The 18,859-nt window shown below is 33.2% G+C and overlaps 1 protein-coding gene across 2 annotated transcripts in view; it reads left to right on the top strand.

Annotated features, from left to right (window-relative positions):
* The window catches only part of LOC149807128 (phospholipid phosphatase 1-like), a 47,457-nt gene that overhangs the window by 10,401 nt on the left and 18,197 nt on the right, over positions 1-18,859 (top strand). For both annotated transcript variants that reach the window (XM_089962479.1, XM_089962472.1), the window contains exons 3-5: positions 1,052-1,329; positions 5,056-5,113; positions 16,075-16,251. In XM_089962479.1, coding sequence (XP_089818605.1) covers positions 1,052-1,329; positions 5,056-5,113; positions 16,075-16,251 — 513 coding nt within the window. The remainder of the gene's footprint in view (positions 1-1,051; positions 1,330-5,055; positions 5,114-16,074; positions 16,252-18,859) is intronic.

Raw genomic sequence — 18,859 nt, 5'->3', positions numbered from 1 at the left:
CAGGTCAGGCACTATATCCTACCTAGCAACACTATAGGAGGATAGTTCAGGTCAGGTACTATAAATATCCTACCAAGCAACACTATAGAAGGATAGTTCAGGTCATGCACTGTATCCTCTCTAGCAACACAATACGAGGATAGTTCATGCAGGTACCATATCCTACATAGCAACACAATAGGATAGTTGAGTTCAGGCACTATATCTCACCTAGCAACACAGTTGGAGGATAGTTCAGGTAATGTGCTATACTCCACCCAGCAACACAATAGGAGGACGGTTCAGGTCAAGGATTATATCCTACCTAACAACACTGTAGGGGGATGGCTCAGGTCAGGCACTATATCCACCTAGAACACTGTAGGAAGATGGTTCTTTCAATAGAGGGCAGTAATAGAATGATATTTACTGTCTGACATTTCTGATACATTCTAGAATTCAACAGAGATTGATATCAAATAGGTAGACACTCTTAATAAAATCAAATGACATTGGTAATATATTGATGTTATCATGTGTTGCTATTATGAAGTATGATCACTGAATTCACCATCAGCCAAAAATACAGATTTGAGATTTGCCTCCATTACAACCATCCCAGCCTACATAAATGTTTTTATTACTGCCCTACAGAGCACTAATAGAGAGTAGCATGTTTACCAGAATCAGCTCTGTCTGCACAGGTACATTTCAACTGATACATATTTGTAAGGTACAAATAATATAGTTTACAGGCAATGGCATGTGGATAGAAACCAATGAAATTTTCCATGACCTGTAACCTTGGCAAGGCAAATGTCCTTAGTGTGTTGTATATTGAATGATGCATTGTTAATGTAAATATTGTGATATTATTGTGATATCATAATACAGTTTTAGGCACATGATAATGTCACTTAGTAACTTTTCACTTATTCAGACAAATGTAACATTTATGGATGTATGTTCTATTTCATTTATCCTGATAACAATTTGTTTCTCCCAACACGTAATAAAAGAAAGTAAGTTACCTGCAAATTTGCATTTTGATTTATTGTCTCTTTCTTTGCAGATGATTATTGTTGAGATTGGCAGAGAGAAAAAGAGTGTTAATTCCTTTCTTTTCAACAAGACATTTTTGGCCCTCATGTACAAGTTATTCATCACCTTCTTTTTTGGAGTAGCTGTCACCCAGCTTATAACTGACATTGCCAAATATTCTGTTGGGCGACTACGACCTCATTTTCTGACAGTATGCAAGCCTATTGTTCCAAACTGTTCCAGTACAACTGGATTTATCACTGAAGATATTTGCACAGGGATAGATAAAGATGCAATTGAAGAAGCAAGGTACTCGAAACATACAAATATGAACACAAACACATACTTTCTTTCAATACTCATCATGAAGGACTTTTTATTTTATATTGTTTTAGGTTAGCTTAAAACACTAGTCCTTTTGGAAGTAAAATGAAACCTCAAGACCAAAGGCACCTTGGGCCAATTTAAAACTTTGGTTTTAGTGTTCGTGTTTAACTCTACTGGTTATAGACCAGGAGAGCTAATGGGATGACCAGTTGTCTTTGGTTTGATGTTCATTGTATTTGCACCGTTAGCAAAAGTTTGTTATTGCTACTCATCCTGCTTGTAGGATTTCCATCAACACATTCATCCTAAGGTTTAGTTCATCCTAAATGAAAATGGTGCTATTCAGACATCTTGAAAATATTGTTACTGCTACTCCTTTTGGATTCATGGTCACATGAATATGGGATTTCCACTAATAGGCTTCTTATGATGTCCGGTTGGTCATAAAAGAAAATGCGCTGATCAGCTGAAATTATAGCCACAATGGCAGGCCATCTTGAAACTCATTGTTTTACATCTCCTCATGGATAGTGACATGGGGTTTTGCCTTAAAGACTTCTTTTGATGTCTAGCTGGTCCTAAATAAAGTGGTGCCAATCTTATACAGAATATGACCACCACAGAAGCCATCTTGAAAATCTTCGTTTTGCCAACACTCCCCCTCCTATTGAAATTAATAATCAACATGAGGTGTTCACCAGAAGACTTCTTCTGATGTCTACTTGGTCTTCAATACAAATTGTGCCGATCTGATATCCATTATGTTTGCCACAGTGGCCATCTTGAAAATCTTCTTGCTACTTCTCTTTGATGAAAAGTCTTGTCAACATTGGGTTTTAACCAGAAGACTTCTGATATCTAGTTCATTCTAAATGAAAATGGATCCAATCTGACACCCAGTATTGCCGCTATGGCAGTCATTTTGCAAATCTTGATATTGCTACTCTGCCTTAATTGAAAGTCTTATCAAGATTGGGTTTTCACCAGAAGACTACTTAACATTATCTGATTGGTTATATCAACATTGTGTTTTCACCAGAAGACTACTTAACATTATCTAATTGGTTATATCAACATTGGGTTTTCACCAGAAGACTACTTAACATTATTTAATTGGTTATATCAACATTGGGTTTTCACCAGAAGACTACTTAACATTATCTAATTGGTTATATCAACATTGGGTTTTCACCAGAAGACTACTTAACATTATTTAATTGGTTATATCAACATTGGGTTTTCACCAGAAGACTACTTAACATTATCTAATTGGTTATATCAACATTGGGTTTTCACCAGAAGACTACTTAACATTATCTAATTAGTTATATCAAGATTGGGTTTTCACCAGAAGACTACTTAACATTATTTAATTGGTTATATCAACATTGGGTTTTCACCAGAAGACTACTTAACATTATCTAATTAGTTATATCAAGATTGGGTTTTCACCAGAAGACTACTTAACATTATTTAATTGGTTATATCAACATTGGGTTTTCACCAGAAGACTACTTAACATTATTTAATTGGTTATATCAACATTGGGTTTTCACCAGAAGACTACTTAACATTATCTAATTGGTTATATCAACATTGGGTTTTCACCAGAAGACTACTTAACATTATCTAATTGGTTCAGAATGAATAAGCTACTAATCTCAAATAAAATATGGCTGGTACAATGAATGTGTTGTAACTCTTTTCACAAATTTTACTGAATGGAAGGTTACATTAATGTGGGGTTTTCATCAAAAGTCTTCTAATGGTATCCAGTTTGTCCATGGTGCAAGTTAGGGTTGTGACATTTATAAAATTGTTTTATATGACTACTGGAACACAAAATAATTCTTTTTAAACATGATTAATCCACTTGCATGCCAGAACTGTCACGTTGTGCCAAATGTGTGTTGTCACTTTGTGCTAAATGTGTGTTGTCACTTTGTTCCAGATGTTTGTTGCCACTTTGTGCCAAATGTGTGTTGTCACTTTGTGCCAGATGTGTGTTGTCACTTTGTGCCAAATGTGTGTTGTTTCAATAAGAATATTTATAGGAAAGTAAAATTTTGTTAATTAAGTCTCAAAATAAGTTTCTTCTGCAATAACTCATTTTACTTCATTAAACACTATTTGCCTGTTTATCTAAACTTCTACTCAGATTTTTACAGAACAACAACCACTACATTTATCAAGAAAATTGTGTATTCCAGGATATGAGTGACCCATTGCTCTTGTGCTGTAATGATTCCATAAATGATGATAATGTTATCAAGATTAGAGCAAGTATTAAACTTTCCTTCCATGTTGAGCTTAATCTGTCCTTTTACATACATTTTCTTAAACATCATTTGTAAATGTACACCAAGTGTTGCAAAGTATGTACTTAATGGCTACACTTGAAACAAACTATGAGACCAACACAGTATTACCTCACAGACAGAATGTAGAAATGTGCAAATTCATTAGCATAAAATTTACAAGTGAACAAATACAGACATTTTCTTTATGTTTTTTTTCAATGTGGAAGTTATCATTAATGCTGATGCAAAACTCACACCCATCCATGGCATAATAGTCAACTGATTGGCTCTTGTGCCTAGCAGTAAGGTAATCTCAGTAGTGACTCAGTATATAAGTGACTCATTATACAAGTGACTTCAGTATACAAATGCACAGCCAACAGTTACATATTTAGAAATCATTGTTTTTCCTGGCACTTATTACAAGGGGTTTAATTTTGCATAAAATCTGCCCCCTGAACAATACAAAGTGGTCCAATATAATAATAATAATAATGAGGACTTTGTATAGCACCTAATCTTTAGAAGCTCTAAGCACTTTACAACATTAGACAACACCTATAACATAAGAAACATATATAATTATATGACTACAAAAAACAAACACCATGAAATTAGAAAACATAAAAACATGCTGTAAATATTTAAGGTAGGGAACATTATTAGGTCTTTAAGTTTGTTCTTGCAGTCAATATAAATGAGTTTTAAGAGCACTCTTGAATGGGATCGCTGTGTCTTTGTGTCTAATGCAGATCAGACACATCAGTGATGGCTAGTTTATCAGTCACTTTAAAACCTGCCACCTAAATGCAGAAATTGACTGTTGGGTGAAAACCTATTTGCCAGTGATCATGTGCTCACTTTTATGAGACTTTTGTATATTGGTTGGTCATCACACTGGCACAACCCTCCATCCTGAACACCCCTGTGGAGGACAGGTTATATTTAGCTTACAGAAAGTATTATTATTATTATTAGCTTTCTCTTTGCTGCTGGTAACAACAGTTATGAATACCTCCAAAGTGGAGATCATTTTCCATACTTTCTTTCATCCATTTTAAAAAAGATGGGGATACAAAGTTAAGTTATATTATTTTGTCATCAACTTTTTGTATTATTTAAACAGAAGGCATATATATATATATATATATATATATATATATATATATATATATATATATATATAAAGAAATAACTTGGAAGAAAATACAATGCAGATATTTTGTAAGATACATTCTATTTATTATTTTCATTTCATTGTAATCATCTTTCTTACTTTAAATTACTCATTTTCTTAAAGCCTCATTTCAAGAAAGGAAATGTTATAACAATATTGAATGATAAAGAATAAGAAAATATATTTTTTACACATTCTGTTCTGATATTGCATATTATTTGTACCTTACAGGTTGTCATTTCCATCTGGCCATTCCTCTATTTCTTTTTATTGCATGGTCTACTTCATGGTAAGTGTTTGATGTTATTTCTTAAATATGGATGGATGGACAGACAGACAGACAGATAGATAGATAGGTAGGTAGGTAGGTAGGTAGGTAGATATGTGTGAGGTTGGTGGGTGCGTAGATAGCATTGAATTTGTACTGAAAAATATTCATTTGGATAAAGTGTTCATCAGCCTGCCACAACATTAACACAAATATTTTTCAGTGGAGATTCAGTATATTAGCCATTTATTATATACTTTATGCCCAGTAAAGACATAAACAGTGCTATTTTGTAGACGTTATTAAAATAAACACAGTAAATTCATGTTTGTTAGCTTAGAAATTAACCATTTTATGTTCTTACTAATCAATTTTAAAGACCATAAATTGCCAATGAATGAATCTCATTTACTCTTACTTTTTTTTGATGGCACATACAGGTGCTGACATAAATAAAATTCTTGTGTTGCTTGGCTGTAAAAATTTTATGGCATCAGAAATACTTGTACTGCACACAAATGAAGGCCTGATCATTTCAAATTCTCAGTAAATTAATCTTGTTCAGACTTCCATGTGACATCACATGATAGCAGCAATGTCAGCAGAATTCTTATGTTACTTTGCAATAAAGTTTTCTTGGTGGAAATAGTACTTTGTATTTATTCCACTTTTGTTGATGACCCTTCTAAAATTTTGTTGGTAATCCTACATTATCGTTATATTAACATATTATTTTGGTTGCATGTATGGGTTCATTGTCTTTTAGTCTACTCTGGATTGCACAAAATACATGTTTATATTTTACAAAGCAGTTCAACAGATTTATTTTATGTTGGAATTTCTTGTCAGCAAAATTGAAACTGAGATAGCCACTGGATTTATAACAACTATGGTATGGCCATGTCTCCCTCATCCATCTGTCTGCATTTCATTTTTACCATATAGGAGGCCATGTTTTTCATTCGATTTTGATCAGATTTAGAAAATATTTTGAACAAATTTGAAAATGAGTGAGATCCATCCATCATAATCAGGTTGCCGGTATATTGCATCCAATTGACTGCACTTATTCTCATTGTAGAAACCATATTATTTTCTGATACTGTTTTGATCAAACTTGGAATATGGGCTTGTAGCATCAGCTTTTGGAAGAGCTTGAGCATGAGCAAGAGAGTCACACGTACTACAGTCAAACCCACTTATCTCGACCTCGGTTATCTCGACAACCCGCTTATGTCGAGCGTTTTGGTCCGGTCCCGAAAAAATTCTTCTTTGTTATGCTATTTTTTACCCGCTTATCTCGACCTCTGTTAAGTCGATAACCCGGTTATGTCGGGCATAAGTTTCGGTCCGAAGTAACATGTGGACCCGCTTAATTCGACGAAATGCAACTTTTTAACGTCAATCTCACAGAAATTGTACAAGAAATAGTCAGCAAAAGCGATCGATTTTCAGGCACAATTTTGGTCCGTTACGGCAGTAGTCACATGTTTATTTCATATTCTTTCTATTTTTGGTTCATAAGAGTAGCTTAATCGATTAGTTTATTAAGAATATATCATGTTCACTACATAAAATATTCAAGGATTCACAAAGACAAGAGTGTGTACAAATTACAATGTAACTTTATTTTACGAAAACACAAAAATATACGGTAAAATTACCTACACGGAATCATAATTGATACAAACTCGCATTGATGCCTGCGGGGTAAGTAGTCTACTCAACATTAACTTGCTTTAATAAATACTCTTTGTAACCCATGCTAGCGAAAGGAGTGTCATTTGCACTAACAGTCAATGTACATGTACATGTACATGTATTTTCAAAAACATTTATTGATCTTTATCTGCGAGATACTGTCATATATTAACCTGGATATAATACAATCTTGGTTATTTTGCACCTAACACCGCGTTATGCGTGAATGGCGGGTGCCTGAAAGCAATCGGTGGATGTTTCTCTCTCACTCTCTCGTTTGTGATTTTCTTTGATCCATTTTTCAATCTGATAACATATTCAAACCTCTGAGTACAACCAAACATGATTTGTTTTTCAATATTCACATCAATTATAAAAATGCGTCGTGTGTTATCTGACATAAGTGATGCACACTACAGTAATGGATGCATACGCTACATGTGATATAAGGAGTTCATAGATATATTTTTTCTTTAATAAATTACTTATGATGATAAAAAAGGAATAAATGATAACAACACCAGGTTAGTTCATTTCATTTTATTATCAATTAAGCGTTTTGTTTATTTTATTGTAACATGCAGTGGGAGGGGATTCCAGTAAACACCAGCAAGAGACAGGAGTAATGCTCAAGGACATTTTTAAAATTACCGGTTTTTATGAACCCGGATATCTCGGGACCCGGTTATGTCGACGATTTTTTTACACCCCCGACGTAATCGAGATAACCGGGTTTGACTGTAACAAAGTGATCTTGCATCTGATTGGCCAAGTTTGGTACCACTCAGGAAGCAATATTTCTGATCAGATTTTGATAAAACTTGGAATATATGGTCGTATTGTCAAGATCATGCACGAGTTTGATGATTAGCAAGATCCACTTAATATTATTGATGTGATCTTTCATCTGATTGGCTGAACTTGTTACCACTCTGTAGACTGTATTTTTATCCATTTATTTATAGGTAAACCTAGTAAATGTATTCAAATCACATCCTTATCATTATCAATTGGCCAGTGCCAGATTAAGACCTTCCATGTCCCTAAGCACTGGAAATATTATGGGCCCCCCTCCTCCCCACAAGTAAAACTCAATAAAACAATATTAAAAGCTAAAAAGGTCAGAAAATACCAGCGTTGCCATCATTCCAAATCAAAATACTCGTACATGCAGATCAAAATGGTCATATATAATTCATTCAGTTTTATCATCAACAATTAATTTTAATTTTATCTGGTGCCCCTATTGAGCTGATTCCCTAAGCATGTGCTTAGTGTGCTTAATGGGCAATCCGACACTGCATATTCTGTAAAGGTTTTGTCTAAGTTAATAAATATTGCATCATTGAATTATAAGATGTACTTAATTTAATTTTGAAAAAATAAAAAATATTCAGTATACTTTCTTCAAGATTTACACTTGGTTGAAAAATGGACAAATTTCATGTCAACTACAGTACTTGGAATGTAAGATTCACACTTGATTGAAAAATGGACAAATTTCATGTCAACTACAGTACTTGGAATGTAAGATTCACACTTGATTGAAAAATGGACAAATTTCATGTCAACTAGAGTACTTGGAATGTAAGATTCACACTTGATTGAAAAATGGACAAATTTCATGTCAACTAGAGTACTTGGAATGTAAGATTCACACTTGATTGAAAAATGGACAAATTTCATGTCAACTACAGTACTTGGAATGTAAGATTCACACTTGATTGAAAAATGGACAAATTTCATGTCAACTACAGTACTTGGAATGTAAGATTCACACTTGATTGAAAAATGGACAAATTTCATGTCAACTGCAGTACTTGGAATGTAAGATTCACACTTGATTGAAAAATGGACAAATTTCATGTCAACTACAGTACTTGGAATGTAAGATTCACACTTGATTGAAAAATGGACAAATTTCATGTCAACTGCAGTACTTGGAATGTAAGATTCACACTTGATTGAAAAATGGACAAATTTCATGTCAACTGCAGTACTTGGAATGTAAGATTCACACTTGATTGAAAAATGGACAAATTTCATGTCAACTGCAGTACTTGGAATGTAAGATTCACACTTGATTGAAAAATGGACAAATTTCATGTCAACTGCAGTACTTGGAATGTAAGATTCACACTTGATTGAAAAATGGACAAATTTCATGTCAACTGCAGTACTTGGAATGTAAGATTCACACTTGATTGAAAAATGGACAAATTTCATGTCAACTGCAGTACTTGGAATGTAAGATTCACACTTGATTGAAAAATGGACAAATTTCATGTCAACTACAGTACTTGGAATGTAAGATTCACACTTGATTGAAAAATGGACAAATTTCATGTCAACTACAGTACTTGGAATGTAAGATTCACACTTGATTGAAAAATGGACAAATTTCATGTCAACTACAGTACTTGGAATGTAAGATTCACACTTGATTGAAAAATGGACAAATTTCATGTCAACTACAGTACTTGGAATGTAAGATTCACACTTGATTGAAAAATGGACAAATTTCATGTCAACTACAGTACTTGGAATGTAAGATTCACACTTGATTGAAAAATGGACAAATTTCATGTCAACTACAGTACTTGGAATGTAAGATTCCCACTTGATTGAAAAATGGACAAATTTCATGTCTACTACATGGAATGTAGTTTTAGTTCATACTCAACTAATTCAAGAGGTATGGCCACACTGTTGATTATAATTTCCAGTTCACCTTGCATAGAATGAAAAAGAAAGATAATATTTGCAATAAACTCAGCATTGTTATAACTACAGGTAACCATAGATGCATTCTTGTCAATATTAATGGACAATAAACTCAGCATAGCTATAACTACTGGTAACCATAGATGCATTCTTGTCAATATTTATGGACAATTAACTCAGCATAGTGATAACTACTGGTAACCATAGATGCATTCTTGTCAATATTTATGGACAATAAACTCAGCATAGTGATAACTACAGGTAACCATAGATGCATTTTTGTCAATATTTATGGACAATAAACTCAGCATAGTTATAATTATTGGTAACCATAGATGCATTATTGTCAATATTTATAGACAATAAACTCAGCATAGTGATTGCTGGTAATCATAGATGCATTTTTGTCAATATTTATGGACAATAAACTCAGCATAGCTATAACTACTGGTAACCATAGATGCATTCTTGTCAATATTTATGGATAATAAACTCTGCATAGTCATAACTACTGGTAACCATAGATGCATTCTTGTCAATATTTATGGACCAAATAGAGATAGCCCAAATTTTAATCTCAAGGTAAAGAAATATATATTGCATTTTAAAAATAATAATTTATAATTAGGGGAGATTTTCAATTCTTCATTGGATCTTCATGTAGATACTTCTCATTTTATAATGATGGAAATAATCCAAGAGCAAGAGAAGCTGACTTGGATATATGCGCAGAATAAAATTTAATTGAATGGAGGGAACATACTATAGGGATCCATATATACCGGGAGGAAACATAATCCAGTAAAACAAATCAGACTGGACTTTTATGGCTTCACAAAATTTATTTTATAATTATTGAAGATGTAAATGGTGAACCAGGATATAGGACTGGTCATTCTCTTGTAGAAATGAAGATAGTTGTCCGAAAGGAAGCTTAAAGGAAAGCATGCAGGAAATGATATAATTCATTCAAATGTACAGAATATGTTAGGGGAGTACAAGAAGCTATCTTAAAAGGTTAAACATCCATAAGTAAGTGCTGAACAATTAGATATTTTGAGAATAAACCTTTATCTGATTTTAAATGTGTAATAAATGATCATTTTTTTCTTTGACATGCTTCTGTTAGAAATAAGAGGAACAACAATTTCATATGCATCTTTAAAAAGACTCAAGATCAGCAAAACGTCAACTAATTGCAGATATAAGCAATTTAGAAGACAAGCAATGTCAGTCAAGTACCAAAACTGCAGAAGAAAACGTTAACTAGTTGCAGATATAAGCAATTTAGAAGAGAAGCAATGTCAGTCAAGTACCAAAACTGCAGAAGAAAACGTCAACTAATTGCAGATATAAGCAATTTAGAAGAGAAGCATTGTCAGTCAGATACCAAAACTACAGATCAGCAGAACATCAACTAATTGCAGATATAAGCAATTTAGAAGAGAAGCAATGTCTGTCAAGTACCAAATCTACAGAAGAAAACGTCAACTAATTGCAGATATAAGCAATTTAGAAGAGAAGCAATGTTAGTCAAGTACCAAAACTACAGAAGAAAACGTCAACTAATTGCAGATATAAGCAATTTAGAAGAGAAGCAATGTCAGTCAGATACCAAAACTGCAGATCAGCAGAACATCAACTAATTGCAGATATAAGCAATTTAGAAGAGAAGCAATGTCTGTCAGGTACCAAAACTACAGAAGAAAATGTCAACTAATTGCAGATATAAGCAATTTAGAAGAGAAGCAATGTTAGTCAGATACCAAAACTGCAGATCAGCAGAACATCAACTAATTGCAGATATAAGCAATTTAGAAGAGAAGCAGTGTCAGTCAAGTACCAAAACTACAGATCAGCAGAACATCAGCTAATTGCAGATATAAGCAATTTAGAAGAGAATCAATGTCTGTCAAGTACCAAAACTGCAGAAGAAAAGAAAGAGAAGATATTAGGATAAAAGATTGGTGGAGTTAGGGTTCTTGTTAGAGCTGTATGGATTGAAGTAGAGAAGTGACCAAATACTTAAGTAGTTTTGAAAATAGAAATGACAGAAATAAAATCATGCTGCTTTTTGTTAGAAGTAATGGTTCCTTAACTGCCAGTCAGAAAGGAATTTTGGATGAAGGAAAATTATTTGATATGGATTTATGTAAAGAGCATATAGTTGATGTTTCTCTTGATTTTAAACTGCTACCTATTCAGACATTCTTGTTTATCTTAAAATGCAACCTAAATTAGAGTGTTACCTAATTATCCAGACATTCCTTTTGATATTAAAATGCTAGCTAATTATCCAGACATTCCTGTTGATCTTAAATTGCTACCTAAATTAATATGCTACCAAATTATCTAGACATTTCTGGATTGAATGATGTTCAGAATCATCTCTCAAATGGTCCAACATGTATATCATAGACAAAAGCTGTAAATGTTCTAGTAAAAAATCCCGAATGAAAAAAACCCCAGATCTTTTGGATTCATGGTAGAATTTTATACATTTTGACAGATATTGGACAGTTTCAGGTGGTAGCCATTCACTTTTGTTGTTAATTTGTGGAATGATCATGCACAACGAAAGAAGAAGCTATTATATATGTATACCAGAAGATGATCTAAGCAGTTCATTTCAAAATGGAGACCCATTTCACTTTGGAATGTATTATACAATGTTGCTTCAGCATATAATGCAAGTGTGATTAAACTTCTGCTCCCATAATTATACATATGTGTCAAGCAGTGTTTCCAAAAGGACGATGTATTGGAGAGAACATTATTAACTTGTATGATTTGATGCTTGATACCAAAATGCATAATAATCCTGGACTGCTTCATTGATTGAGTTTTGAAAAACTGTTTGGCTCCATTACATGGCCATTTATTAATAAAGTAAATGCATATAAAAAAGTTTACCAACAATAAATTGGATAAAACATTTTTATATCAAAACAGCTTTTCTTGTATAATAATTATCGGCCAAGTCTCTAATTGGTTTGGTTCTTACAGAGAGTGTGTACTGAGGTATCCACTCACCCCATATATTTGTATCCTGTAGCAGAGATTTTAGCCCATGTAAAAAGAAAATATTCAAATATATAGGGAATAAACAGAGAAAACAATAATCTATGTTCTTTCTCTGTTTGCTGATGATACATCATTTTTGCCCTTGATGGTTATAAGAAATTTCTAATGTATGCTTTTCATTTTTTAATATCAATATTTCAAAGTTTCTGGTCATGTTATAAATAGAAACAAAACTGCTGTAGTTTGGATCAGACGTAGAACAGGTAGCAACAAAAATTCTTTACAGAATATAATCTTAATTCAGTCATACTGAGTTTGTTGTATAAGGCATGCAGTTTTCAACTAACTTGAAAAAGTAATGTCTTATCCATCTAAAATTTAGGAAATTAAGAACCTGCTCATTTAGTGAAATAAGAAGTTTTTAACTCCATTTGGAAGGGTATCTGTGATAACAAGTTTAGCTATATTTAAAATTAATAATTTTTTATTACTAGAATGAAATCCATCTCCAAGCAAGTTCTTAGTGAACTGAATGCATTCTTTTACGTTTGCATGGCATAGATCAGTGAAAAAACTTATAATAAATTCTGCTGTGAAGGATTATCTTGAAGGGGATTAAATAGGATTAATATATTTAATTTTGTAAATGCTTTGATACTAACAAAGCATAGAAGAATTTTTTTGATCAGTATCAATGAAAGTTTGATTCGATTTTCAGTGTCAAAATATTGATAATTTATTATATGGGATAGATTTTCTTAACTCAGTAAGAAATGATCAGTTTTTTTTCAGATAGATGGTTTTGAAGCATATTTATAACTACCAGCAACTGGATCATTGAATATGGGCACAGCTGAGCATTTGTTAGAAACATTAATATGGCTTGAACCTTATATTACAATAGATGGAAAAAGTCTACTACAAAACATGGCTTCAGAAAGGCATTAGAATTGAGAATGATTATCTTAATGACAATGGTTTCTGGATAAGTTCTCATAGTTTTGAAGCATAGTTGCAGCCATGAAATCACATGAAAGTAAATTTAATTATGATTTTAATGTACAAGAAACATTAATAGATATTGCTTGACAAATCACTTTGCAATAATAATTTTTGTAATAATGCAGTGTATGACAGAGTCTTGTGAACACGGCTACCTGTACAGATATCAGTACTCAAGGTTGCCATGAAAATTAGTACATGTTATGATTATCATTTGAAGATATGAATATACACAAATCACTGTGCTCCTGCAATTTTGTCTGGAGTTGTGATTTCTGTGGTAGGGTTATTGCCCCTTTTGTCATGACCTGGTACCTAACATAAGTGTATGACAGAATTATGTGACAGAATTATGTGAACACAACTAATCTCACAGTTTTTATTGGATACCTCCAAACTATATATATGATATGATCATTACTGGAAAGTGCAGATGTCAGCAACTCACTGCCCCCCCCCCCATTTTTTCCAAGAATTATTGATATATGTGGTAGAGTTATTGCCCTATTGTCTTACAGCTTTTTGCAGTATATGATATAATCTTGTAAATATAACTAGTCCTGTATGTTTTGATGGATTGGTTTGAAACATGTTACATGTTAGATCATCATCTGAAGATGTGAATATCAACAAATCATTGCTTCTGCTAGCTTTGTTCTATTTGACTTGAAGACATATGTAGTTTATGACACAACTAGTCTCAAAGTTTTAAAACTTTGTACATGTTATGGCCATCTTCTATGGATGTGCATATTAATAAATCACAGTGCTGCAATAAGGCCAAGTGAGTTTATGGTATGGGCGATTATATGGCAACTTCTCAAAACTCAAAACTACTCAACAGAATTTGACAGAAAGAATCTTGGCATGAAGCTCTTTTAAATTTGTTTAATATCAGTAATGGCCACTGTTATTAAAAATAGAAAAACCAGTAGAAAAAGAAGACTTATCAATATAAATAGACCAAATAGAAGGAAGACTTATCAATAGAACTAGACCAAATACAAAGAAGACTTATCAATAGAACTAGTCCAAATAGAAAGAAGACTTATCAATAGAACTAGTCCAAATAGAAAGAAGACTTATCAATAGAAATAAACCAAACAGAAGGAAGACTTATCAATAGAACTAGACCAAATACAAAGAAGACTTATCAATAGAATAAGACCAAATAGAAAGAAGACTTATTAATAAAACAAGACCAAATAGAAAGAAGACTAATCAATAGAACTAGACCAAATACAAAGAAGACTTATCAATAGAATAAGACCAGATAGAAAGAAGACTAATCAATAGAACTAGACCAAATGCAAAGAAGACTAATCAGTAGAACTAGTCCAAATAGAAAGAAGACTTATCAATAGAACTTGACCAGTTAGAAAGAAGATTTTTCAATAGAACTTGACCAGATAGAATGAAGACTTATCAATAGAACTAGACCAAATAGAAAGAAAGTTTAATGATATGAATGTCTTCAAGCTCATTAAAATGATGCTAATCTGCCATCAGATTTGGCCATCATTAGTAAAAATAGATAAACCATTAAGTGACTTCTTTTACAAAACCACTAAATAGAATTTAACAAATTTGACAGCATCCTGGTATGAGGATCTTTAATTTTGTTTCAATGATGCCAATCCATCATAATATGTGGCCACCATAGTTAAAATATAAAATCCTTTAATGATTTCTTTGCAATAAGCAATACAAAATTTGACTATTACAGATCTGACCAGTTACAAGCAGATATTCAATGTTCTCATGCTGCATAAATTTGAATTATATAAAGTGTGCATAATACCCAATAAACATGCATGTGTGTGTGTATGTGTGTATGTATTTTTTTAAAGCTGTGGTGGTCCACACCCCCACCCCATCTGTCCTAGAAGTATATAAGATATCTGATAAATTATTTGTAAGATATAATAAAAGATGTAGGAGATGTTACAAAATTTAATATATATCTTTTAACTTTATAATTTGTCTTATACACCAAATAAGATATCTTCTACAATTATTTGACAACTGAATTAAAACTTTATATACTATATCTTATAATGAATATAAGATGTTGTGAGTTCACAAGTGTTAGTAGGATACCAATATGTTGTGGAGTTCGTGCTTGCTAGACAAATTTGAAACAATGAAGAATGATCCTTCAGTGGAAAAACATGCCTCCTTCCCCAGTTACCAAAATTTCAAGAATTGATGAAAATGTAAAACTAAACAAAGAAAATTGATAACCTCAATTTGAAATGAATTGACAGTATGTCATAAAGTTTATGAAATATACAACTTTTGGAATCGACAGTAATTTTAGTATTTAGTTTGAAACAAAGTTCTTAGACATGTTAATCTCTATTCATACAGGACCCATTTTGTTTTCAAAAATATACCAGAAGTCCTGTCTGTTCATAATTTTTATTTTTGCTTGCACTTTTAAGATTTTTACAGAATTGACATTTGTTTACAGCTCATATTCCATTTGATTGAATACAAAATCTTACCATAGCCACCTTTTATATTGTCAGGTATATTTACACCTGAGATGTACATGGAAGAAGACCTGGTTGATTCGTCCTGTCTTGCAAGTCGGAGCATTCATTTTTGCTTATTACACGGCGTTGTCAAGAATCTCTGACTACATGCACCACTGGAGTGATGTACTTAGTGGTGCCATAATAGGCATAATAATCAGCCTGCTAGTGGTGAGTGAAAATGAGATTTTGTTTTAATTCTCCACCATGAAATTGGTAATAATGACTGTTACCCTTGTTTGTCCACCTGTCTGACCAATTAAGTTTTGCATATGTATCAGCATTCATGCAGTGTGCTGAGGTATCTAGGTTCCATTAATGCATTTCTAGTTTTACATGGTTTGCTGAGGTTAAATGTCCTCAGGGCTCAATTTCACCATCATAATGTCAGAAATGTTAGATTGAATAGTGAATTTTAAGTCAGACTTGAGTTTCATCCCTTCATATCATTGGAATCAGGACTTAAATTTCAATCTAGACTTGTTGGACTGAAACACAAGGTAAGGGTTGGAACCTTAAGGCAAAACCTTTGGTTTAAAATCCTTTTCTATGCACTTGACAAATAGGTCAGCATGTCATGTATAATGGATGGATGGATGAAGCAAAAGGAATGTCACAGGAGTGGATCAGGTGCATCCATCCAGATGGCTAGAATGTTCAAGCTCAGACTAGAGTCAGAGGGGATCTCTCCCTCTAGATCAAAAGGTGGAATGAACAAGTCAAGGTAGAAGAATGGAAGAAACAGAGTTAAATATAGCTTCTTTTGCAAATATGTTTTTATTGATTGAAAATGCATCATTGTCACATATATCAGTAGATATAGACCTTACTGTGATCAATAGACAGAAATGTTCTTATGTGATCATAACAGAATGATCTACCTTTGTTCTACCTGCATGTTTATAAGGTGTTGCTATAGAAATGGTAGTCTTTCAGAAGAATATATTCCTGAATTTGGTGAAAAACTTCATTCATCAGAGGCAGCATTTTTCATGAAAGCTTTGTAAAAATATTAAAATTAGTATGCTTATTTGCTTACTTGCCACTTAGTACTTTCATATGTGCCTAATTCTGGAACCTGTTGTACTGTTTGGGCAGTTGCCTCATTTTCAGCATATTTAATCAATAGTCTTTGTACCTTCAATCTTTGGCACATCAGAGAAAAGGAATTGTTTTCTCTGGATCCTATATTGATGGCACAACATGTGGTCCAGCCAACTACCAGCTTACAGTAATTAACACTCCTTCTGTAAGGATAATTAGTTTGTTTCTGTACCAGCTTACAGTAATTAACACTCCTTCTGTAAGGATAATTAGTTTGTTTCTGTACCAGCTTACAATAATTAACACTCCTTCTGTAAGGGTAATTAGTTTGTTTCTGTACCAGCTTACAGTAATTAACACTCCTTCTGTAAGGGTAATTAGTTTGTTTCTGGAGCAGCTTACAGTAATTAACACTCCTTCTGTAAGGGTAATTAGTTTGTTTCTGTACCAGCTTACAGTAATTAACACTCCTTCTGTAAGGGTAATTAGTTTGTTTCTGTACCAGCTTACAGTGATTAACACTCCTTCTGTAAGAGTAATTAGTTTGTTTCTGTACCAGCTTACAATAATTAACACTCCTTCTGTAAGGGTAATTAGTTTGTTTCTGTACCATCTCATAGTAATTAACACTCCTTCTGTAAGGGTAATTAGTTTGTTTCTGTACCAGATTTTTTGAGGCCATCAGTCTATCTCCTGACTGCTGAATTCAGCCATGCAATAGTAGCAGGTAAAGGTATTGCTGCTTTTAAAACTTAGTTTTTATTTGGGAGGAGCCAAAACTAATTTTAATTGTCTAATACTTGCCTGCTTTAATTTCAAAGATTCTTCCTCCCATTCTACTATGATGTACTGTACTCTAGGTCCTAGTCAAAAGTGTATGGTATTCCATATGTTGGCTGTGAACTAAGGAGTCAGACTGGGATCATGAGGTTTTAAATTCTGCCTCACCCCCACCCACCCCCATACTAAGTTGAGAAGGAAATAAATAGCTTGGATTGGGAACTAAAGTTTCAAAAAGGTAACCAATGCAATAGTATCAGGTAAGTATTACATATTTAAAATTAGTTTTACCCCCACCCCCCACCCAAAAACAGTGACTATTCACACAGGCACATCCATCATATCATATGATGCATGTATCTAAATTGCTCTATACTCTATAGTTATTTGGCCACAGTCACTTGGAGGTGTTCATTTTGAGTTTATTAATATCTGATGGTCACTTGGAGGTGTTCACTTTAAGTTTATTAATAGCAGATGGCCATTTGGAGTGTTCATTTTGAGTTTATAAATAGCAGATGGTCAGTTGGATAGATTAATTTCAAGTTTATTAGTAGCAGATGGTCACTTGAAGGTGTTCACTTTAAGTTTATTAATATCCGATGGTCACTTGGAGGTGTTCATTTTGAGTTTATTAATATCAGATGGTCACTTGGAGGTGTTCACTTCAAGTTTATTAATAGCAGATAGTCACTTGGAGGTGTTCATTTTGAGTTTATTAATATCTGATGGTCACTTGAAGGTGTTCACTTTGAGTTTATTATAGCAGCCACTGTAGGAGATATCAAGATGTATTTTTTGTGGCAGTGGTAAGAAGTTCTGATCAGTTGAACCAATGAATCAGCAAGATGTATTTCCTTTGGCAAATGACAAAGATAACAGAACTGATCTGGGACTGGGATTATTGGACTACCCCTCAGTCAGATGGGAGGGAATGCTTCCACATTCTTTCAGG

The sequence above is a fragment of the Sinohyriopsis cumingii genome, chromosome 1 (assembly GCF_028554795.1).
Source record: "Sinohyriopsis cumingii isolate HCF-2022 chromosome 1, ASM2855479v2, whole genome shotgun sequence".
NCBI classification, from domain to species: Eukaryota; Metazoa; Mollusca; class Bivalvia; order Unionida; family Unionidae; genus Sinohyriopsis; species Sinohyriopsis cumingii.
Note: the sequence above shows the minus strand (reverse complement) of the source record. Positions and strands in the feature narration are given on the sequence as shown.